The sequence below is a fragment of the Marmota monax genome, unplaced genomic scaffold (assembly GCF_021218885.2).
Source record: "Marmota monax isolate L192 unplaced genomic scaffold, Marmota_monax_Labrador192_F-V1.1 WCK01_AAM20220418_F8-fsc00215, whole genome shotgun sequence".
In the NCBI taxonomy this organism is placed as follows: Eukaryota; Metazoa; Chordata; class Mammalia; order Rodentia; family Sciuridae; genus Marmota; species Marmota monax.
Genome location: NW_026695214.1, coordinates 2,796,701 through 2,820,593, shown reverse-complemented (window position 1 = coordinate 2,820,593; position 23,893 = coordinate 2,796,701). Strand labels below are relative to the sequence as shown.

The following is a 23,893-nucleotide window of genomic DNA, read 5'->3' as shown; positions in this document are numbered from 1 at the left end:
TGCAGGCTGGGTGTGTGGCCACAGCCCAGAGGGGAAGGGGGAGTGGCGAGGAGAGGGGACCCAGGGAGCCAGCAGAGGCCCAAGCTGAGTGTCCTGGTGCCTGATTTGCCCCTCGTCTGTGAAGCCGGCAACTGAACCCACGCCTGCTGGAGGCTGGGGACTGGGGCCTCAGCGCCTGGCCTCCGCTGTGGTGGGAGATGGTTGGTAGGAAATCAGGGAACTGGAAAATGAAGGCCAGGAAGTCCCGGAGGGAGCAGAGGCCTGGACAAAACAGCTCAGGGACAGGACTTGGAACAGGGCGCAGGGACTCACCAGGTCCCCAACCCAGCTCTCCCGAGTTTTAAGAGGAGGCCAAGGCCAGGCATGGTGGCGCACGCCTGTAATCCCAGAGGCTCCAGACTGAGGCCGGGAGGATCCTCCGTTCAAAGCCAGCCTCAGCACCTGAGCGAGACCCTTGGCAACTTCAGAAACGTAACGGGACCCTGACTCAAAAAATTAAAAGGGCCGGGAAGTGGCTCTGGGTTTATTCCCGGCCCCAAAACAAAGCGGACGCCCCAGTGGGGCAGGGTGGACGGCAGCACCAGGTGGACTGACTGGAGCCTGGCGGAAATGAGAGGAGACAGACGATGGCGAAGGCTTTGAAGTCAGCTGGCTCCTGAAACGCCCCACTGGAGAGCGGGCGAGAGCTGTCAGGACCGTGGGGAGCCCTGGAGCACGGGGAAGGAGGCCCAGGGCCCCGTCCCCCCCCCAGGGACACGCTGGGGGGCAAAACTGTCAGAATCAGCTTTTGGACTCAGATCGGCTGGGTGGCTGAAGTGACCAAGGGAAGTCCCCATGAGGGCAGCCCCCAAGCCGCAGGGCCAGTGGCTGTGGCCAGCCGTCAGCACCCAAGGTGGCAGATGGTCCTCATCGGGAAGAGCGGCGGGCATGTGTCTCCACTGCCTACCCGCTGCCCTCAGCTCCAGGGCAGGGCTCCGTTCTTTCCCTCTGACGGGGGCCATTCCCAGGACTGCAGCGTCTTCCCAGGAGGACAGGGCCAGAAGCAGTTGTGTTCTGTTTGTTTATTCATCATAACCCGTCTGCACCCAGGCCTTGAGCATACTGAGTGCTCTGCCCCCCAGCTCCAACCCCAGCCTTTTTTAATTTTTTTAAGACAGATTTGCCCAAATTGCAGAGGCTGGCCTTGAACTTGTGATCCTCCTGCCTCCACCTCCCAAGTAGCAGGGTTACAGGCATGGGCCACTGTGCCCAGCTTCCAAAAGTATTCAAAGTCACAGCTATGGGATGCAGTACTGGAGACTGGGGACACTGTTTGGGACAAGAAGCATATCAGGGATCCTGGGTGTGGCCCACGTCCTGGCTTGTGGGTCCTCTGAGAGTGGGACAGAATTACATACTTTCCAGCACCTGTGCTCCTGGGCGGCATCCAGAGCAACTGAGAAGAGATTTCACACAAACAGTCGCGCACAGATGTCACAGTGTCACTAGTCACAGCGGGAGAAAAGCAAGCACCACCCGAGTATCCACCATGGACCAAGGGAGGAAGGCCGCGGGGAGCGTCCACCCTGGAGCGTTCTGTATCCTGCTCCCATGCACCATGTTCTACTGGAGAAACAGACTTAAAGTTGTGCGAGAGAAGAATTCTGTATCCAGCAGAAAAATTCTTAAGGATTGAAAGCAAAATAAAGTAATTCTTAGACAAACAAAAACTAAGAAAGTATCTTCCCAACAGACACAACGTCAGAGAAATGTCCTACGGCAAAAGGGAAATGTGGAAATTTAGGAGTGGAGCCGGCGGGTGGGGAGCCCCTGTGGGCTCCGCTGCTCAGGAGGCTGAGGCAGGAGGATTCCCTGAGCCCAGGACTTCCCGGCCAGCCTGGGCAACTCAGCAGGACCCTGCCTCAGAACAGAAGGGTTGGGAGTGAGGTGCTGGGGCAGGCCGTTGCCTAGCACCTGTGAGGCCTGGATTTAAAAGACAAAAGAAAGCAAACCTGGTCCACCAACCACCTTAGCTCTTTGAGCTCCATGAGGGAAGCCCCCTGCAGCTGTGCTGAGTCTAGTTCTTACGGACCCGTCTCCTTCAGGGCCAGGCTTGTCTGCATCTTGGAGATGATAACTTTCACCTGTTCTGTTAATGTGCCGATTGCTCACTTGATTTCTGAATTTCAAGCCACTCTTGTCCTCCAAACAGAAAGCAAAAGCCAAAACCAAAAGCACGGGAGATCTCCATGTGGTCAGGGCGCATCGACCTTCCTGAGGGCACAGAGTCCAGCATGGCTGAGCTGAGGTGGGACCCAGGGGCACGCCACTGCCAATCCATGACCCTCACACTCTCTATTTGGAGTCAGGGTCTCTGTGAGTTTGGACTTGGGATCCTCCTGCCTCGGCCTCCCGAGTGGCTGGGGTGACCGCGTGCCCCTGGGCAACGGCTGGAACCTGATTTCCTTTAGGGCCTCGGGTATGGGTGGGTGTGAGATGGTCCTGTGACTTGCCTGTTCTCTCGTTTCCTTGTCAGGTCTTGGTATCAGTTTTCTCCTGCTGTGAGAGCATGTGTGGGGTTGCATTTCCTCCTTTTCTAGCCTCAGAAGCAGATCTTACACAGGTAGGGCCACGTGCGTGTTTCTCAAGTGCCTAAGTGTTTGGAAGAGACCACCAGCAAAGCCTCCCGAACTCGAATTTCCACTGGAAAACCGTCTTAAACTACAGACACAATCTATTTAATGTGCACGAGACAATTCAGATTTTCTGTTTATTTTTATGTTCATTTGGTAAATTGTATGTGTGGGGATTTTGCCTATTTTATCTACATCTTCTATGTGGGCATAAAACAGCTCATAATGTTCTCTTGTTGCCTTTAAAAACGTGTGCAGGGTCTGCCATCCTGCCTGCTATCTTGCTCTTCTCATACTGAAACATATGCAACTAATCTTATTATTTTTCCCTTTATTTTCATTTGGAGTGATTTGTTATTTTTTTTCTAAACTCTCGATAGAATAGCTTAGTTTGTTAATTTAAAAAAACATGTTTCCTACAGCTGGGCATGGTGGCACACGCCTGTAATCCCAGTGACTTGGGTGGCTGAGGCAGGAGAATCTCAAGTTCGAGGCAGTGACTCATCAAGATTCTGTCTTAAAATAAAAAAAACAAGGGGCTGGGGTTGTGGCTCAATGGTAGCACACTTGCCTGGCATATGTGAGGCACTGGGTTCGATTCTCAGCACCACATATAAATAAAAAAAATAAAGGTCTATCAACAATAAAAATAAATTTTAAAAAAATGGGCTGGAGATGTGGCTCGGAGGTTAAGCACCCCTGGGTTCAATCCCTAGTACCAAAGGAACACAAAACAAACAACAACAACAAAACTCAAAATAAAACAACACAAAAACCCTATTTCCTAACATGATCATTCAGGTCCTTGACTTTCTCACTTCACAGCCTTGGTGTGCAGTGTTAACCTTGTCATTCATGTTGAGACCTCCTGTCCCTCTGTTTCTCGTCCACTCCTTTGGTTATTGAGAAACTCTGGCTTTATTATTTATTATGCAGGGTGTCACTTTTCTCTGATGCAGAGTCAGGCCGGTCTCAGTTCCCGAGTCTCTGGAGGTGTCAGGTGGCTGGCTGCCTGAGGGCCACTAGTGAGTGTCCTTGGGGGCAGCTCCGGGGTGAGCAGGGGCCAGAGCAGCGTACACACTGGGCTCCGCTGGGGGCTGCTCTGCCTGGGAGGAGGGAGGGGCAGCGGCCCCCCGTCTGAGTGTCCATCTGCACAGCTGGGCGTAGGTCACGTCCTGGGGACCTTCAGATGCAGCAGCCTGGAGTGGGAGACGGTGAGAGGGAGGGTGTGTGCTTGGCTCGGGGAAGCCGGGGGCCTGGGGAGGACAGCACCCACCTGAGTGTCCGTCTGTCTGTCCTCTGCGTCCTCTGTGCCCAGGAACTGCCCCAACAGCGGGGGGAGAGGGGAGCTCCCACCCCGCCTGAGTCCTGAGTGCTCCACCTGGGCGTGTGTCACTCCCTGGGGGTCTCCGTCAGGTGGGCCCTGCAGCAGGGACACAGTGAGACAGACGAGTCCCCTGAGGTCCACTCGGGCTCTCCTCCAGCCACTTTGCACTGTGGCCAGAGTGACCCCTCAACAATCTCAGATTACGTCACTGCTCATGGGGTCTCCAGGGGCTTCCAGCCTGGAGGCCTGGAGGCTCCTCCTGCAGCTCTGAGCTCTTACCCCACACCCCCAGCCCTGCTCACTGGCTCCAGCCCCACTCCCCCCTTCCTGAAAGAGCCTGCTGCTGCCTCAGGACCTTGGCACCTGCCGCGTCCCCTGCTGCAGCTGCTCTTCAGGCACCTGTGGCCCTGTGTTCCCGGCTCATTAGGGCCCTGATGGTCAGTGGAGGGAGGACAGGGACATGGCCGCTGGGCTGAGCGGGAACAGGGAGTTCTTGGTGCCTGGGGGGGGTCTCACCCGACTGTCCAGCTCCACCCCGTCCTCAGGCTGAGGGTCCTTCACAGAAGCATCTGTGGGGACAGAACGGGGTCGTCTCCTGGCCAGAGCTGCTGGGGCCTCTCAGTCCCCCAGGCCCTGCCCTGTCCCAGATGGGGACACAGAGCCAGGGAGCCGTGGTGATGTCCCCAGGTCCCCAGTGTGGGTCAGCCACTCAGCCTGAGCCCCAGGCCCTCCCGCCTGCCCCTCCTGCCCCCACTGGGAGGTGCTGGGACCTGGGCTCCCCCTCCCACCCCAGCCCCCTTCCCTCACAGAGGGCTTCTTCCTGGGCAGCAGGGGCAGCCGCTGGACGGGATCTGGGGAGACAAGGGGGTGTCAGGTGGCAGTGAGGGACAGTGGGGGAGACAAGGGGGTGTCAGGTGGCAGTGAGGGATAGTGGGCGGGACAGGGGGATGTCAGGTAGCAGTGAGGGACAGTGGCGGGAACAAAGGAGTGTGAAGTGGCAGTGAGGGACACGGGCTCTGATTCTGGAGCAGGAATCACCTCTTCTGCTGGCCTCTGTCCTTGGGTGTTGGCTCTGTGTCACCTGCAGGTCCCTGGAAGCCAGCCTCTGTCTGGGCTGCATGAGGGGACAGTCTCAGCCCCAGGGGGAAGCACTGGCCCCTTAGAGGCCACCGCAGGGGTGTGAAGACCCCCTCCTGTCCCCTGAGAGGGGGTGCACACCTGCCGACATTGGTCTAGAAGCCGCGAGCAGGGGACTGCTCCTCTCTATTTCCTGGGGAAGTGTTTCCAAGTGACCTGTCCCAGCGGGCAGGTTTCCCTGGGGCTGCTGCCCTGAGCCCACCCTCGCCTGGCCCATGGGGAGGCCACCGCCTGCTGAGAGCCAGGTCACCCAGTGCCACTCACCTGCCTTCCTGCGTCTGCTGTGACGCCAGAGGAGGAGGAGGACGAGGAGGAGGAACAGCAGGAGGAAGGCCACTGAGACCCCGACCAGAACCGGCAGGTGCCTTCCCAGTCCTGGGCACAGGTGTGGACGAGGAGCCACGCTGCTTACCTGAGCACCTACTGTGTGCCACCCTGCTGGTCTTTCCACCTGTCACCTCCAGCCCTGTCACTCAGGCACCATGGCCCTGCCACCCACCCCCCAGGCACAGATGAGGAAACTGAGGCTCAGAGGGGGGTCCCCTGCCCAGTCACCCAGCAGGAAGCAGCAGAGCGGGGCCTGAACTGGGGGAGTCTGACTCCCAGTCTCCTTCTCTCCACCAGAGCTCAGCCCTGAGCTGGAGGGAAAGAGCCCGACACCCCGATGGCCCTGAGCCCTCCCCTGCTCAGTGTCACTGTCACTGCACAGAGGGGACAGGGCCCTGCAGATTCAGGTCCTGGAGGCTTCCCTGGAGGCCCCTCTCCCAGCAGGGCACAGCCAAGGTCAGCCCTGAGAGGCACTTGAAGGTCAGGGCCAGGCCTCTCCTCTGCCCTGGGAGAAACTGAGGCCCAGAGGGGAAGGGCTGGTCCCCGTCAGCATCTCCAGAGGGGGCTGCTCCCCCTCAGCTCAGCCCCTTCCCTGGACCCACCTCCCACCAGAGCCCCTCACTCACCACTCTGGGGTCCTGGGTCCGTGGGGGTGAGGGGCTGGTCCTCAGGGCCTCCTGGGGTGGGTGGGAGGTGAGGGCTGGGCTGCCTGCCCCCCACTTCAGCTGGCTGCTCCTCCCCAGGCTGGGCCCAGAGTCTCCTCTGCCTGGACCTCACCCTCATGCCTCCCAGCCCTGAGCTCTGGGGCCCGGGTTTCCTGACACTGTAAACCCTGATTCTTGTCCTCTGAAAAGTTTGAAGAGGAAGCAGAGATCCAGTGGGACAGTCAGAAGAGCTAGGTCAGAGTGGGGTGGGGAGTCCTGGGTCCCTGTGAGCTACGAGGCCTCAGGGACCAGCCTTGGGGATGGTAGGGGCAGGGCCCCCAGAGGGTCCTGGGAATGAGGAGAACAGGAGGGTGAGGGGTTCAGGCTGCCCCTGGGGACTGTCTCTGCCCATCCTCCTACACCTGCCTGGCCTCCCCAGGACCCTCCTGTGCCCACCTGCACCTTCCTGATTCCAGTGGTGGGTGGGTGCACAGGCTGGAGGACCCCTTGGCCCCTCCTCTCTGAGGGGTGAGTCCCACTGGCCTACCCTCCCTAGGGCCCCTCACTCCCATCCCACCCAGAGCTGTCCTGGGCAGGGCCCTGAGGGAATCCTTGAGGTCACAGAGGATGGGGTCAGGGTCACTCACCTGAGACCCCCAGGTCCAGGGGGGCACTGGGCCGTGACAGCAGGTAGGGGGATGAGCTGTGAGAGCCATAGCACCTGTAGGTCCCCCCGAGGGCTGGGGTCACAGCTCTCATGGAGAACTCTGCCTGGTGCCATGGGGCTCGGTACTCTGCTCTCAGATGCAGGGGGGGATCAGCTGCCCCCTCCTTGCACAGGAGGAAAGTGTCCATCTTGATCTGTGACTGACACAGCAGGGTCACGTTCTCCCCTGAGGACACTGTGGGACCAGGCTGCACTGAGAGGGAGGGTGTGACAGGGGGCTGTCCTAGAGAGAGGAAGGAGGGTGAGGGTGGCCCCAGCTTGTTCTGAGCTGAGACCTCCCCAGGGCCTCTCTCTGAGGACCCTGTGCTCTCTGTCTGTCTCATTGTCTCTGATTCTTCCTGTCCCTGTGTCCCCCTGTCTCTGTCCTCTCTGCCCCTCCCTGTCTCTCTCCCTCCTGGGACCCCACATCACCCTGGCCATCACCTCCTGGGGCTCCCCAACAGGGCTGTGCAGAGGCTGGGTCCCTGACTGCACCCTCTGTGCTCCTCACCTGAGACCAGGATGTCCAGGGGGTCACTGGGGGCTGACCACTCAGAGGAGAGGCTGTGTCCACCGTAGCACCTGTACTGACCCCCGTGGGAGCTGCTCACAGGGCCCAGCAGGAAGTCGGCCTGAGAGAGCCCAGCCTGGGGCTGCTGGGCAGGGCGCTGGGGGAGGTCCTGTGCCCCCTCCTTGGACAGAGTGAATCTGTCATAGGTGACGTCTGAGTGACACTGGAGGGTCAGGGTCTCTCCAGGGGCCAGGACAGGGCCCTGCTGGGTCAGGAGGGAGGGCTTCCTGGACACCCCTGGAGGAAGAGGAGCCTGGGCTGAGGGCTGGACCCTGCCAACCCCCTGCCTCCCCCCGTCCTGCCTGCAGGTCACACTCTCACTCCTGGGGACTCTGGTGAGGAGACCCTGATTCTCTCCCCTTTCTCTCACCTGGGGTCGTCCTAAGGAAGAGGCCCCCAAGTCCCTGCTTAATGTCCCCAACTGTGTCAGGGGAAGATGGAGCTTCCTCACCTGAGACCAGGAGTTCCAGGGGGTCACTGGGTCCTGACCACACCTGCGGGTTGCTCCTGAAATAGCCGTAGCATGTGAATGTCCACCTGTGGCTGGGGATCACGGGGCCCACAGGGAACTGGGCCTGATACTGCCCACTGGGGTGTCGCTGTGAGTCCAGGGTCCAGGTGAGGTGGTGTCCTCCTTCCTTGGCAAGAACAAACCTGCCATATCCCTGCCATGAGCCACACTGGAGGGTCACCTTCCCTCGTGAGGTCACCACAGGGCTGGGCAGGGCTGAGAGCCTGGGTTTGCTGTAGGTTCCTAGGAGAGAAGGAGGCAGGTGTTCATGGCTCCCTCCTCCCACACCATCCTCAGCTGGGCTGTGAGAGGGACACCTGGGAGCAGACCCCCTTCCTGAGGGCAGAGCCTGGGGCTGGGACCCCTGAGTGTCCTCTCACCTATCATTACCACCAGCTCCAGGGGGTCACTATGCTCTGACCACCCAGCAGGGCTGAGATAGAGGCATTGATATCTCCCTGCACGGTGCTCAGTCATGTATGGGATGGAGAACTTGGCCTTGTTCCTGGGCCCCAGTGGTCTCTGTCTGTCCCAGGGCACTGAGCTTCCCTCTTTATCCAGACGGAGCTCCTGGGCCTCCAGGGGCCCCTCACACCAGATGGTCACTGGCCTTCCCCAGGAGATCACAGAGCCTGGCTCAGCCCACAGGGTGGGCTTGGGGAGGGTCCCTGCAAGGGAATCAGAGGCTGGGTCCCAGCACAGCCCCTCAGATCCCAGCCCTCAGCCCAGCCCCCTCCAGGCTCCCCAGCCTCAGCCCCCAACTCTGTTCTCCACCCACTGCCCAGGGTGGCTCCTGGTCCCCAGGAGGAGGACCTGGACAGCTGGGGACACTCACCTGCCTGCCCTCGGGTCCCGGGGCCCAGACTCAGCCCTGGAAGAGAGTTCCTGTGAGAGGGGAGCCCCTGAGGCCTGAGCAGGCCCTGTCCCCCCACAGCCTCCTGGGCCCTGGGTCTCCTGATGGCCAGGGCCTGGCTGTGGGCTGACCTCCCAGAACAGGGTGTCCCCTCCCTCCGTCACATCTCACCCAGGCAGAGCAGGGCCGTGAGGGTGGGGGTCATGGTGTGTCCTCCCCGTGGTCCCAGGGTCCAGATGGAGAGGTCAGAGAGCTGGAGGACAGACACACACAGGGCGTGGCCACTTGGAGGCCGGGTTCTGCCTGTCATAGGGCTGTCACATCAGCTGCTCACAGGAAGGGGAACTGCCCCCCCAGAGCCTGGCTCTTGTCCCCAGGACTGGGTGGGGAGGGCCTGGGCCCCCTGCAGGCGGCTCAGACAGCAGTGCTGCCCCCTCACCCCTTCTGCTGTCTGCCTGACCTGTCCTCGTCCCTCCAGGGCCAGGACGCAGCACAAACTCCCTGGTGCCCTCCTGAGCCGGCCCCTTCCAGGTGAGGGTGACCCGGGGCTGGTCCTCCTCCCAGGGCCTCCCCGGGGCTCCCTCAGCCCGTCCTGGGCACAGGGTTCTGGTCCTTGCTGGGCCAGTCGTCTCCCAGCCCTGGAGGTGCTCTGGGGAAGGTGCAGGTTCCTGCTGCAGGTGGACGCAGAGCAGCAGACCCTGAGCACCTGGCTGTGAGCCAGCTGGAGCTCGTGTGGGGGACAGAGGGACACAGGGGCCAGGGAAGGACCTGGGGGCTCCTGCTGTAGCTGGTTTGGGTTCCCCTGCTCATGGTCCCCTTCACGGCCCCCCTCCTTAGCAGCGGAACCCACATCTCCCTGGGGAGGAAGCTGAGGCCTTCCTGCCCAGGGGAGCCCCTGTCTCCTGGGGCCGAACGCTCCTCCTGGGCCAGGCTCTTGCCCTCAGTGCCAGCTCATCTCCACTGCCCTGTCCTCCTGAGCAGGGACTCTGGTCCCGCAGCCACTGCTGTCTGTGTGGAGCTCTTGTCTGCCCCTCACGGCTGGGAGCGTGGGGTCAGCAGGGCCTGCATGTGGACAGGCTCAGCCGGCTTCTCCTCCAGGGCAGGGCAGCCTGGGTTTGGGCCAGGAGAGGTGGGAGCTGGACTTGTGTGGTCCCAGGGAGGCCCCTTGTGCTCTGAGAGTTCAGAGACTGTCCCTTAATGTCTGCCATCTGCAGCTCCTCTCCTCATCCGCAGAAAGGGGACTCGGAAGGTCCCCAAATGGAGAAGGAGCCACATGGAAGGGTCCTCTGGGTCTCAGATCAACAAGGGGTCACGGAGGAGGAGGCCCCTGCTCTAGGTGGGGTGGGAGTGGGCTCCGGGCCCCGGGAGGGTGGCAGGTTCCAGCCAGGCCTGGGTGGCTCAGCTCCCCTGGGGCCCAGGGCAGCGCCCAGCCTCCCTCTGCACCTCCCTCTCCTGTCCTCCCTCCCCCCCACTCCCCCTCTGCCCCCCTCCCCACCTCTCCCCTCCCCTCTTCTCCTCTCTCTCCCCCACCCCCTGCTGGGGCAGAACCAGGGTCCAGCCTGCTGACAGTGACCTTCCACCCAGCTTCATCCCAATGGTTCTGATGTGTCCTGTTGCCATTTTGTTTGTCTTGAAGTGCTTTCTGATCCCCTTTCAGTGTCCTCTTTGTCCCAAGGATGTTCCAGGAGGCACGGTCTCCCCTCCAGCCTTGGGGATGCTCTGGTTCCCTCTCAGGACCGGTTCCTAGTTTCACACCACTGAGGCCTGAACAGACACCTGACGGGGCTTTGGTCTCTTAGGTTTGTGGGGACTGTCCTGCCACCTGCCGAGATGCGCCCTGCGGGGTCCTGGCTGTGCCCGAGGTTGGCTGGGCTCCTTCTCGCAGCCCACTTGCTCTCTGGGGTTCCCGTCCTCCTGTCCTGTTTGGTCCTGGATGTCCTGCCTGGATGTGGTGTCCAGCATTAAAGTGGGACGTGGCCATCTCCAGTTACTGCCCTTCTCAGCTTTCCCCTGCCCATCTGCCTGAATCATTATTATTATTATTATTATCATCATCATCATCATCTTGGTACAGGGATTGATCGCAGGGATGCGTCACCACTGAGCCACGTCCCCAGCACTTCTTACCTTTTTCTCACTGAGTTGCTTAGGGGTCACTAAGTTGCCCAGGCTGCCCTGGAACCTGCCGTCCTCCTGCTCAGCCTCCCGGGTGCTGGGACCACAGGAGTGGACACTGCACCCAGCTGTTTCTCTTGTTCATCTGAGTGCTTCGTGGGTGGAAGTGTGTCCCTAATGGTCCCAGGAGGGTGATGGTTGGCGTTTTCATCACTGTTAATGTCCCTCTCTGGGTCTTAAGGTGCCTGTTGAGGTGCCGTCTGTTTTGCTGATGTGACTGGAGTTTCCCCCACTCTCTCTCTCGGTTCCTGTTGGCACAGAACATTCTCCTCCGTGCTCTCCGTCAGCCTCTGTGTGTCCCTGAGCTGAAGTGTGATTGCCGAGGTGTGCCCAGTGGCAGGACCTGCAGTCCCGGCTGTGTGGGAGGGAGAGGGGGAGGATCGCTGGAGCCCAGGAGTTCAAGGACGGCCAGGCAAGATAGGGAGACTCAGTCTGAGAAATAAATGAACAAAGAAAAGAAAAAATAAACAAAACAAAACAAAACACCAGATCAAGGGAATCTCTCGAAGACAGTGTGCAGTAGAACTTGGTTTCCCACATTCCCTGTTGGTGCACGGTCGTTGTACGCATGGTGGGTGTGCAGTTCCACATTCACACATGCACACAACGCAGCACGTGACTCACCATTGCCACCCGTGTTTCCCCTTTCTGTCCCTCCTCCCTCCTCCTGGCCCCGTCCTCTCCTCTGCTGACCTATCTGATTTCCAGGAGACCCCCCACCATTCTTTTCCTTTCCCTCTCTGGCTTCCACTTATAAGAGAAAACACGCCACCCTTGACCTTCTGAGTTTGTCTTATTTCACTTTACACAATGGTCTCTAGTTTCATCCATTTTCCTGAAAACACCATGTGTCCTTCTTCTTAATGTGAGTAGAACTCCACTGTGTGGACCCCGCGTTCTCTTTATCCAGTCACCCACGGATCACACCAGGGCTGGTTCCACAGCCTGGCTCCTGGGAGGTGTGCTGCTGTCAACAGGGTGTGTGTGTCTCTCTGCAGTAAGACGACCTGAACTCTTCAGGACAGACACCGAGGGTGGCACAGCTGGGGTGCAGGGGGTCCACACCTCGTCTTTGGAGGAACCTCCACACGGTTTCCATGGTGGCTGTGCTGATCCAGCCCACCTGGGGGGTAGAGTGCTCCTTTTCTGCAACCCCCCAGCACTTAGTGTCATCTATTCCTGATGACGGGCATTCTGCCTGGTGGGGATGGAATCTCAGTGCAGTTTTAATTCCCTTCTCCTTATCTGGTAATGGTGTTGAGTGTGTTTTCATGTGTTTGTTGCCATTTCTATTTCTTCTTTTGAGAAATGATTGGTTCATTTGCTGATTCATTGGCTTTTTTTCCCTGTTAAGTTTTTGAGCTCTCTATGTCTTCTGGATGTTAACTTTTGTCAGAAGAGCAGCTGGCAAGGGTCTCCCCCACTCCCTGGTTCTCTCTTCACATTTAATAGCTTCCTGTCCTGCGAAGCTGTTTAATCTGATCCATCCATTTACTAAGTCTTGACATTGTTCCCGAGTCTTCAACTTCCACGGAGAAGGCCGAGGCCGTCCTGTGTGCTGCAGGGTAGACAGAGGTCTTCCTCTGTGAGTCGCACATTTCTGGTCTAATTCCGAGGCAGGGTGAGTGACAAGGGCCTAGTGTCATTCTTCTACTGGGGTTTCCTGTTGTGGCAGCCCCGTTGCTGCAGGCTGTCTTTCCTCCCATGTAGGCTGGCACCTGTGCTGAGCACCAGATGGCTAGGAGCATGTGGCTGTCTCCGTGTCCCCTCTCCTGTCCCTGTGGCCCTGGGACTGTGCTATGTCAGGGCCATGCGGCTCTGTCCTGTAGCTCTCTGGTGTAAGGTGAGCTCAGGTATGTGATCCCGCTAACACTGCTTTTTTTGCTTTAATTGCTTTGACTGTTGTGGGTCTTCTATTCTTCCAAACACATTTTAAGACTTTTTTTCATTGTTTAACAGAGTCACTGGAATTTGGTGGGGAGTGCAGTGGATTTGCGTATTGTTTTTGGTGGTGGCCATTTAACAACATCAGTTCTGGCTCTCCACGACATGGGAAGACTCCACCTTCTTCTTCTTCTTCAGTTTATTTACTCAGTGTCCTATGGTTTTCACTGTGGAGGCCTTTCACCACCTTGGGTAGTTTTATTCCTATTTTTTTCTTCAGCTTATTTGAATGGGACAGGTTTTTTTTTTTTTTTTTTTTTTTTGCGGGGAGGGGGTGTGGGTATTGGGGATTGGACTCAGGGGCACTCGACCACTGACCCACATCCCAGCCCTATTTTGTATTTTGTTTAGAAACGGGGTCTCCCTGAGTTGCTTAGTGCCTTACTTTTGCTGAGTCTGGCTTTGAGTTTGTGATCCTCCTGCCTCAGCCTCTCTAGCTGTTGGGAGTACAGGTATGTGGCACTGCACCTGGCTCCGACAGTGATTTTATTATGAATGGGTGCAGAATTTTCTCAAAGGCTCTCTCTGCAACTCTTGAGACGACTAAGTGATTTTTTTCTTAATTCTATGATTTGGTAAATTACATTCATTAATTTGAATGTATTAAATCATCCTTGCATTCCTGGGATAAAACAAATTTGGTCACGATACATGTTCTTCTTAATATGTTCTGGAATATAATTTGCCAATATTTTACTAAGAACTTTTGCATCTAAGTTCATGAGCAATAGTCATCTATAGTTTACTTTCCTTGATGTGTTTTATCTGGTTTTGATAGGAGTGTGATATTGGCTATAGAATAAATTTGGAAGTGCTCCATCCCTTTCTGGTTCACAAAATAATTTGAGGAGCATTGAAATCAGTTCTTTCTTAAAGGTCTTCTAGAACTCAGTTGGGAATTTATCCTGTGGATTTCTTTGTTGGAAATCCTTTTACTTCTGCTTCTATCTTGTTACTAGTTATGGGTCTGTTTAGGTTTTCTATGATTCAACATTGGCAGGTCAAATTTGACTAGAAAGAGATCCATTTCTTCTAGGTTTTCCAGTTTATTGGAGCATAAATCTTCAAAACAGTCCCTAATGATCCTCTGAATATCTGTGGTAATTTCTTTTTTTATCTCTATTTTTTAAAAATTTGGGACTTGTCTCTTTTTCTTTTGTTTAGTGTTAACTAAGGTCTCATCCATCTTGTTTATGTTTAGGGACAAGTGACTCTTCATTTCATGGGTCTTTCGTATCATTATTATTATTTTTTGGTACCAGGAATTGAACTCAGGGGCACTCAAGCCCTGAGCCACACCCCCAGCCCTATTTTGTATTTTATTTAGAGACAGGGGCTCACTGAGCTGCTTAGGACCTCACTTTTGCTGAGGCTGGCTGTGAACTTGTGATCCTCTTGTCTCAGTCTCCAGAGCCGCTGGGATTTACAGGCGTGTGCCACCTCTCCTGGCTCTTTGTATTGTTTTTTAATTCTAAATTTTTTAAAATTCAGCTCTGATCATGATCATTTCCCTCTTTCTACTTGCTTTGGAATTAATTTGTCCTTGGGAGTCAAGGGTCTTGAGATGAATGACTAGGTAGTTTATTTGCTGACTTTCTGATTTTCTTCTGTGGCCATCACAGCCATGAACTTTTGTCTTAGAATCATCTTCCTAGTGGCCTAAGGGTCTGGAATGTTGTATGGATGTTCTTATTTGATTCTAAAATTTTTGAATTTCTCCCTTTTTCTTCTATCATCCATTCATTGTTCAAAGGTGTATTCTTCAATCTCCATATTTATATGATTTCTGTAGGTGTTTGGAAAGGTTGAAAAAATTTTTAAATATATTTTTTAGTTGTTGATGGACCCTGTATGTGGTGCTGAGAATCGAACCCAGTGCCTCACACATGCTAGGCAAGCGCTCTACCGCTGAGCCACCACCCCAGCCCCTCACCCCCGCCAAAGGTTGATTTTTTTTAAATATTTATTTTTTAGGTGTGGATGGACACAACACAATGCATTTATTTAATTTATTTAGTTAGTATTTTAGGTGGACACAATATCTTTATTTTATTTTTATGTGGTGTAGAGGATCTAACCCAGCGCCCCGTGCATGCCAGGTGAGTGCGCTACTGCTTGAGCCACATCCCCAGCCCCAATGCTTTTATTTCTATGTGGTGCTGAGGATGGAACCTGGGTCCTGCCCATGCTACGCGAGCGCTCTACCGCTGAGCCACAATCCCAGCCCTGTAAAAGGTTGATTTTTTTAAAAAAATTTTTCTCATAGCTTTATAGAGGTACAATTGAAGTACAATAAAATGTGCACATTTTAAGTTTGCAATTTGATCAGTTCTGACCTGCACTTAAGTAATAGTCAATATACAAAGCATTTCCTTACTTTTTTTAATGTTTGAAATCTTGTAGACTATGTCTCCTGCATGATTTATTATATTAGAACTCACTCACCTTGAGGTATATAGAACCCCACCCCGACGTCAACTGTTTCAAAATTAAGTGGTGCACTTGTAAATATCTCTGAAGTGAGGGAAGAAAGCACAAGAGAAATAAATTAAAGGTGTCTTTTCATCCCAGAGATCCTGATATTTTAACTAAGCTTAAAATATAGTTGGGTCTTGTTTTTTAATCCATTCTTCCAATCTAAGTCATTTAATGGGAAAGTTGAGACCATTTACATTCAATGTGACTATAGAGATATGTTATTAATTCCCACCATTTTGATTTATCTTTAATGTCTATGTTGGTCTTGTTTCTCATTTGCTTAGTTACTCTTTTTTTTTTTTTTAATTTTTTATTGTGGGTTGCTTAGTTACTCTTCAGATGAGGTTTACCTGTTTGTGAGCTCTGTGGTTTTTTTTATTTCTTTTGAGTTAAATATTTTTACAAGTATTTTCTATAGTGCCATTTTAGTAGTCATGGATTCTTTTAGTTCCACTTCTCTTGGGAGGTTTTCATTTCTTATTTGATTCTGAAGGATGACGTTTCTGGATAGAGCAATAGTTGTTGGCCATTATTTTCTTTCAGGATTTGGGACACATGATTCAAAGTCCCCCTGGATTTTTAGGATTTGTGCTAAGAGATTGGAAGTAATTCTGACAGGGTTGCCTCTAAATGTAAACTGACATTTTTACTTTTGAAACTTTTAAAATAGTATGTGTTTCCTGTATGTTAGGCATTTAAATCACAATGTGTCATGGAGAGGTTCTTTTTTAAAAAGTCTTGGCTATTTGGTGATCTGAGTGCCTGGTGACGCTGGATGCTCATTTCATTCTTCATGGATCCTACTCAGGGAAAAAAATAACAAAATTATTCAAACCCTAAGAATGAATGTCTCTATGTTCACCTGTATCTACATCTTCTAAACCAGGAGAAGGCACCCAGACTGTACATATTTGCTCCAACCTACCTGTTTTCTGGTGCTGGGGGATAGAATCCAGGGCCTTGTGAATGGAGGCTGGCCCTGGGCCTCAGAGCTGCCTGCTCAGACTGTTGCTCCATCCATTCTAAGGGCACCTTCCTGTGCTCATGGGCCACCGTCAGCACCTGGTTGCTGTTGTAGGTATCCCCATATCAGCCTTCCCCAGTGCATCCCAGGTTCATGTTCTCACTTCCCTGTGGACTTCATGGGTGGCTGGGAGTCCTTCCCCTGAAGTGAGTGAGGGGATGCTCCATGTCGATGGAGCAGATGTTGGAGTCCTTGCCCAGGGCAGCTGTGGGCCCCACCCACCCACACTCAGCTCAGGCTTCATCCTCAGGGAGCAGGATTTGCTGCTGTCTCCTGCTGGAGTGTGTTCCAGGGAAGGAAGTGGCCTCCAGGTGACTTGCTGGTCTCACAGATGACATTGCATCCAGACCTCTCTGAATATGACACGTTAGATGCTCATTCACCGCAGGTCCAACAGAATATAGGGACTTGGGTCCCTGCAATATTCCACCCTTGCCCCAGGGCCACTCCCTTTGTGGTCCACCCTGCATGCCTCAGGGCCACTGCACACAGCTGGTGAACTCTGCTGGTTGGTCCCGTAGACCAGTTGGTCTGGTAGCCCTGCTTGGACTGTGCTCAGCTGGTGCTCACTGCTCAGGGATGGCCATGGTGGGTAGCAGGAGTCTGTCTTGCCCTCATCGGCCTCAGTCCTGGGCAGGACCCAGTGCCTGGCTGGAGGGTGGGGCTCACGTTGTGTGCCTCCCCCCTTGGCAGCCACACTTCCTTCCTGTGCTTGGTTGGTGTGGCCGACTTCCTGTTCCTTCTCCCGAGAACGCAATCTTGACTGGAAACAGGAGGATGTTGGGGGTGCACTGGTCAGGAGCTGTGCACCCACCTTTAAGTCCTGAGTAAAGAGGAACTGAAATGGTATTGCACCCATCGAAGTGCAATAGGACTCTACCTCTGCTCCCATAAGAAAGGTGCAGCTCTGCGGGTGGGCGTCACCTGATGGGGTGAATTACACCCACCTATCTGTGTAACCCTACCCTTTTCCCTTTTTTGGATAGAATGTTCCGTGGATTGGCTCCCCAGTAGTAAAACCTGGGTTCGAGGTGTGCCCTCTCCTTCTTGCCTGCCTTGCCTCCTTGTGGGAGCTGTGGCTGAGGAACGGTCACTGAACCCAAAGAAAAATGTATTTTCTGTGTCTATGTCTTTATGTAGTCAGCCCAGATTCACAAGGAGTGACCCTGATTGGTTTAGTCACATGTCCCTTCAGTAGGACCCTGGGCTAACTGGGGACCTGTTTCCTGCACCCCCTGGGGCAGAGTGGCCTTGTCATCTACCCTCTTCCAGCCACTGGGCTCCTCACCTGGACCTGAGGAGTCAGTGACCCCCCCCAGGGAATTCCGACTGTCCCCAGGGAGGATCTGGCCGGAGCAGACCCCAGGCTGACACAGCAGCACCATCAGGTGGGCCTCACCTGTGGGCTCTCTCCCCCTCCCACCTTAGTGTGGAGACCCACAGAGGCTCCTGGGCAGGGCCTGGGCCTGGATGCCTGCTGCCTGGGTCTGAGGCCCCAGGGCTCCTGTCCCTTGAGCTGTGTGCCAACCTTGACCCCAAGGCACCATCCCAGAGCCCGCTGGCCTGTCCCAAGTGTGTGTGGCAGAGGCTCATCCTGTGGTGCTGGTCCAGGTGCATCTCACAGGGGACCACGGGGTCCCTGAGGCACAGGTTCCTGTGGGTCTCCTGCAAGTGGTGATGATGGGCGGTTGAGAAGCAGATGGCTCCTCTTCTGTTTAGGTAAACGGTGAGATGAGGTCTGTCCTTTTGGACACACCTGGAATCCCGGGGAAGGCCTCCTGGAGGGGGAGCTGGGAAGAGCTGCCTTCAGAACAAGAGCAGGCCCAGGGGACCTGGGGCTCCATGGAGCAGAGACGCTGGTCCCACTTCCCCAGGTCCCTCAGGCCTGTGCAGTCTCAAAGTCGAGGTGGATGGTGGCAGGTGGCCTCGACCAACACAAGAGCAACCCGACGTTGCCCCAAAGATGGTCGTGAGTGACATCTACCTGTGGACGGCGACTTTCCCCTGGGTGTTGACCTGTCTAGTTCCTTGTTTTAAACTCCATCAGAACTGTGGGGGCGGTCACTGAGCCCCCTGGAGTCGGCAGCAGTGTTCCCGCCCACCCTGCCCACGACCACATGGACCCTGGCTCCATGACTGTGCAGTCTGTAGGGACGGCCATCGCCCTGTGTTCTAGGGACCACCCAGTCTTCCTGTGACCCATGTGCTGGTCTCTCTGCCAAAGCCACTGCCTGCGGGTCTGTGGCCTCTACTGGAGGACCCCACGCAGCAGAGAAGGAGCAGGTGCTCACCCTGCCCAGGACTGCAGCGGGCTGCTCACACAGGGTCACCCAGGGGCCAGCCTGGCGGGTGTGTGAGGCACTCAGTGGCACAGCAGGGTTCCAGCATGGAGGTGACAGCAGGGCCAGCGCTGTCCCTGCTGATGGTGCTGGGGATGCTTTAGTCCAGTGCCCGTCTGTGGTGTCGACTGCACATGGTAGTGGGTGGAGTCATGTAGGGTGGCCTGTCACCATGGCTGCAGTGACATGCTTGGGGACTCCGTGCTTCACCTCCACAAGCTGGCTTCCTTGGTCTCGATGACCCTTTCTCAGGACAGGATCCTATCAACCTGGGGAGACAGTGAGCCTCACAGTGACCATGAGCTTGGGACACCACCTGGTCACATCTGCTCTCTGCTCTAGTGGCAGCCACAGAGTGTCCAGGGCCTGTGGCTGGGTTGGAGCCCCTCACTTCATGGGTCACACGCTGCTCTAAAGGCCACCCTTAGTGTGCCTCTGACTTCAGGGCGGGACGATTTGTCTGTACAGAGGACACAGTGGGGACACACCATGGGGCAAAGGGAGTCCAGGGACATTTGAGGATCCTACAGTGCCGGCTGGACAGAGCAGGAGGGGGGTTCTGTCCCACTGCCCAGCAGGGCAGCCGGAGCCGACAACAATGTCCCCAGACCTCAGCACAGGGGAGAAGATCACGAGGGTTTACAAAGCAGGGGTGAGTGTCTGCCCCAGGTGACCTCACACCTGATTCATCACTGCTCAGGGTGAGCGTGCCTGGACCCTCACAGTGTCCCCCAGAGAGCTGAACTCATTGTGTGTCGGTTACAAAATGCCAAAGAGCCCGTATGTCACCCCGTGGCGGAGGGGCCTGAGGAGCAGGCAGGCTGCATCTCCAGCACTGAACCTGGGAGGGAGCAGCCAGGAGGGGCAGGTCTGCCTGGCCCCTGATTTACACCCAGTGACAGTGGCCGTCCTCTGCCCCTAGAGCTGAGTGAACACCAGCACAGAGGCCAGAGCCTCCTGCGTGTCTGCAGCCAGCCAGGGTGTGGGGACCTGGTGCAGCCCAGGAGCAGCTCCCAGAGGGGACGTTGAACACGGCCCCTGCTCCTCCCAATGACGTGCATCCTGTGTGTCTCTTCCTGCCACGTGGACAGCTGCCCTCCTGGACAAGGGTGCAGGACCTGCATGAGAGGCGTGAAGCCCTTCTCCTGGGGCAGTGGCTGTGGTTCATGCCATCTGCTCCACCCTGTCCATGGGACCCTGTGCTGCTCCTGGACATCTCCTGCAGTGTAGGGTCCCCTGTGTGTCCAGCAGCACCTGCCATCTAAGGTCCCGGCTGAGGTCCCGGCTGAGGTCCCCGCCGAGGTCCGTCTGTCCTCTCCCTGCTGCAACATGTCAGGTGGGTCCTGGCTGCAGCCTGGCCCTGGGTGCCCTGAGCCGCTGGAAGGGCTGCTGCTCCGTGTTCCCTGCGTGTTGTGGTGCCCTTGACCCCTGTTGTAAGGGACCTGCAGTTCACTGGGCTTCGAGGGCCAATTTTATACATTTACGTTGTTTAGGTATTTCCCCAAATCATCATTGTTTGATATGGTTCTTATTTCCTTCTTTCTGCCATTCTCAAAGACTCCCTGGCTCTGTTGGGTGGTGCCAACTTAACTCATTGATTTCCCATCCTCCTGTTCTTTCTGTACCTGGGTGCCTATCAGGTGTGCAGTGTGGTGAGTTGGTCAGGACATGCACAGGACACTCCTGGTTGGGTTTCACTGACCACGACCGCCCCTTCTCCCCCGTTCCCCATCCTGTCCCCCACCTCACGGGGCTCCCTTGCTCCAGGGTGTGCGTGTGTATGTGTGTGGGGGTGTCTATGTGTAGGTTAGTGTGGTAACAGGAACTGAACCCAGGTGCTTCACCACTGAGACATGTCCCCAGCCCTTTTCAGTTTTTATTCAGACACAGGGTCTTGCTAAGTTGCTAGGGCCTCACTAAGTGGCGGAGGCTGACTTTGAACTGCCATCTTCCTGGGCCTCTGGGATCACAGAGGCGTGTACCTCCCTTAGTCATTTTTGATGTAATTTTCCCCCCCTTTTCCCCTCTACCTTCCTAATTTGAGTGAGAACATGCACTTGTTTTTCTGAGTCTTTTATCACTTAATGTGATGCTCTTCCCATGCATCCACTTTCCTGCAAATGGCATGATGTCATGTTTATATGGTGAGTAACCCACCCTGTACATACTCCACAGTGTTCTGTTCCATTCGTCTGTAGATGGACACCCAGGGTTGCTCCATAACTTTGCTCGAGTGCAAAGTGCTTGCACACATGGTGCACGTGGCCATGTGAATGCAGACCTTTGTGTTCTGCGGGGTGGGGCAGCGGGAGGGTGAGGAGCTGCACACTGAGTCCCCTCGGCTGAGCTCACCTACACTCTCAGGGACAGAGCGTGAGAACCCGGGCACTGTCCTGTCCTTAAATTTTATTGAAAGTTTTTTTGATCTAAAGGTGCTTTGTTTCTTGCCCATCATGACTTTGGTAGTTTTCCCATCACATATTGGCACATTTGGCTTGTGATTTTTCCCTCTTGCCCTTTGGTTATTTAGAGAATGAAGTGTCTAAATGTGGCACATGGACTGGTACCAGTTATTGTGCTGGGAATCAGGTGACTTCCAGCAGGTCTCAGATGCTCCTGGCCCTGCATGTCAGGCCCCAGGCTGGCCGTGACTCCTAGCTGTGTGTCCATGGGCTGTCTAGTGCCTGCTGAGGTCCCCATGTCCCTGTCTTGCAGGGTGGGATCTGAGTGGTGTCCTGGGCTAGTGGAAGGCCAGGGTGGTATAGATGTTGGGCTCAGAGGGAGGCTCCAATCCATTGAAGGAAGGAGCAGTGGCTGTCCCCTCTCTGAGCTTGAGGTCCTTCAGCTGGGCGTAGGTTACAAATTGGGAGGATTCAGATGCAGCCACCTGGAGTGAGGGCAGAGTGGTGACAGGTGTGAGGCTGCTGGCTGGGGAGCCTGGGGCCTGGAGGGGACAAGACCCACCTGGCATTCCTGCAGGCTATCCTCTCCCTCTGGTGTGTCCTTCATGACCAGGAATGGCCCTGACTCAGGTGACAAAGGTGACATTCCTCCTCGCCCCTATCTAGAGTGTGACACCTCAGCATAGGTGACACCCCAGGGGTCTTCATCTGCAGGGCTCTGTGGAGGGGACAGAGGCAGGCGATTCCTGAGTCCACTCTGGCTGTGCCCCTCACCTCCCACAGGGAGCTGGAGGGACCTGCAGCCAGCAGTCAGCTCTCCACGCCCAGCAGAACTTCCAGGGGCTTCTCAGGCTCTGCCAGAGCAGAGGCACCTGCAGGACTAACCCCTGCCCACATCGGCCCCTGCCACCTGTCACAGCTGCTCCTCATGCATCACCTGCAGCCACCTGGACTCGTGCCTGCTGGACAGGTCAGCCTGTGCCCACTGGCCTCACAGTGCTGCTCCCTTGGCAGGACCCTCTTCCTGAGATGCTCTCAGGCCTGTCCCTGTGGTGAGGGCTCTGGCCAGGGTCCTCCCCAGGGAACCCTCCTTGACTGTCCAGTTACCCCTCCTGCTCCTGCCCATGGCCCTCCGCCCACCTGTCTCTGTCCTGGGTTCACAGCCCTCTCCCTGCCCGGTCTCCCCACGCCTGTCTGCCTCTGCCCCGTCTGTCTGTCCCGGGGCTGTCCTGTGTCTGAGCACCAGACTGTGTTTGCTGCTGCTGTCCCCAGCCCCGAGTAGAGCCTTGCCAACAGCAAACCCCCAGGAGTCGGCCATCTGTGTGGCTGGGAGGGGCCAGTGCAGGGCAGGGCTGTGGCCAGGTCCACCTCCTACTCAGGAGCAGGGGCCGTGAGCTCAGCAGGGGAGGAGGCAGAGGAGAAAGGCCAGCGCCCAGGCCTCAGGGCAGGAGGCCGACCAGAGCCCATCAGCACAATCAGCTGGGAGGAGAGAGGAGGGCAGCGGGCACAGAGAGGAGGGCGGGGGAGAGGACGGGTCACCTGGTGGCCTTGGGTGGCCTCTGGGGAGGTGACAGCAGTGCTGAGCCCTGTGTGACGAGAAGAAGGCAGACCTGTGGGGCCACCACGGGCTCTTGCTGGGCCTCCTGGGTGGTCCTGCTGCTCAGGGTGACAACCAGGGCTTCCCATCTGTGTGCCCTGAGCACAACTGGCTAATTCCCCTGGGACGCCACCACGTCTCCCCCTCCCCACTCACCTGCCTTCCTGCATTGTCCCCGACACTGGTGTCCCAGGAGGAGGAAGAGGAGCAGCAGGAGGAGGGGAACCGAGACCCCCACCAGAATCTTCAGACTCCTTCCCAGTCCTGGGCACAGGTGTGGACGAGGAGCCACGCTGCTTACCTGAGCACCTACTGTGTGCCACCCTGCTGGTCTTTCCACCTGTCACCTCCAGCCCTGTCACTCAGGCACCATGGCCCTGCCACCCACTCCCCAGGCACAGATGAGGAAACTGAGGCTCAGAGAGGGGTCCCCTGCCCAGTCACCCAGCAGGAAGCAGCAGAGCGGGGCCTGAACTGGGGGAGTCTGACTCCCAGTCTCCTTCTCTCCACCAGAGCTCAGCCCTGAGCTGGAGGGAAAGAGCCTGACACCCCGATGGCCCTGAGCCCCTCCCCTGCTCAGTGTCACTGTCACTGCACAGAGGGGACAGAGCCCTGCAGATTCAGGTCCTGGAGGCTTCCCTGGAGGCCCCTCTTCCAGCAGGGCACAGCCAAGGTCAGCCCTGAGAGGCACTTGAAGGTCAGGACCAGGCCTCTCCTCTGCCCTGGGAGAAACCGAGGCCCAGACGGGAGGGGCTGGTCCCCATCAGCATCTCCAGAGGGGGCTGCTCCCCCTCAGCTCAGCCCCTGCCCTGGACCCACCTCCCACCAGAGCCCCTCACTCACCACTCTGGGGTCCTGGGTCCGTGGGGCTGAGGGGCTGGTCCTCAGGGCCTCCTGGGGAGGGTGGGAGGTGAGGGCTGGGCTGCCTGCCCCCCACTTCAGCTGGCTGCTCCTCCCCAGGCTGGGCCCAGAGTCTCCTCTGCCTGGACCTCCCCCTCACACCTCCCAGCCCTGAGCCCCAGGGCCTGGGGTCCCTGACCATTCTCTGCAGTGCCCTGGACTCAGCTTGGCTGAGTTTGTAATTGGACTTTGTAGCTCAGAGTGATTCTTGGTTGCCCATGAATGCAGGACACTGTCTGCACAGAGGCCCCTGAGACTCACCAGCTGGTGACCTGGGTCCTGAGGGTGGGGGGCTGGGTCCCCCAGAGGGTCCTGGGAATGGGGAGAACAGGAGGGTGAGGGGTTC

General features: G+C 56.2%; 1 protein-coding gene across 16 annotated transcripts in view; it reads right to left on the bottom strand.

Annotated features, from left to right (window-relative positions):
* Positions 1-2,735: 2,735 nt before the first annotated feature.
* Positions 2,736-23,893, bottom strand: part of LOC124084007 (leukocyte immunoglobulin-like receptor subfamily A member 6) — a 54,806-nt gene continuing 33,648 nt past the window's right edge. For 3 of the 16 annotated variants that reach the window (XM_058574681.1, XM_058574680.1, XM_058574682.1), the window contains 8 exons: positions 23,809-23,859; positions 6,030-6,080; positions 5,341-5,451; positions 4,978-5,053; positions 4,747-4,790; positions 4,456-4,508; positions 3,889-4,035; positions 2,736-3,811 (listed from right to left, as the gene is read on the bottom strand). In XM_058574681.1, the coding sequence (XP_058430664.1) occupies positions 3,635-3,811; positions 3,889-4,035; positions 4,456-4,508; positions 4,747-4,790; positions 4,978-5,053; positions 5,341-5,451; positions 6,030-6,080; positions 23,809-23,859 (710 nt within the window). In that variant the 3' untranslated portion in view covers positions 2,736-3,634. The other 13 variants (XM_046430780.2, XM_046430764.2, XM_046430772.2 and 10 more) reach the window with 13 other exon arrangements.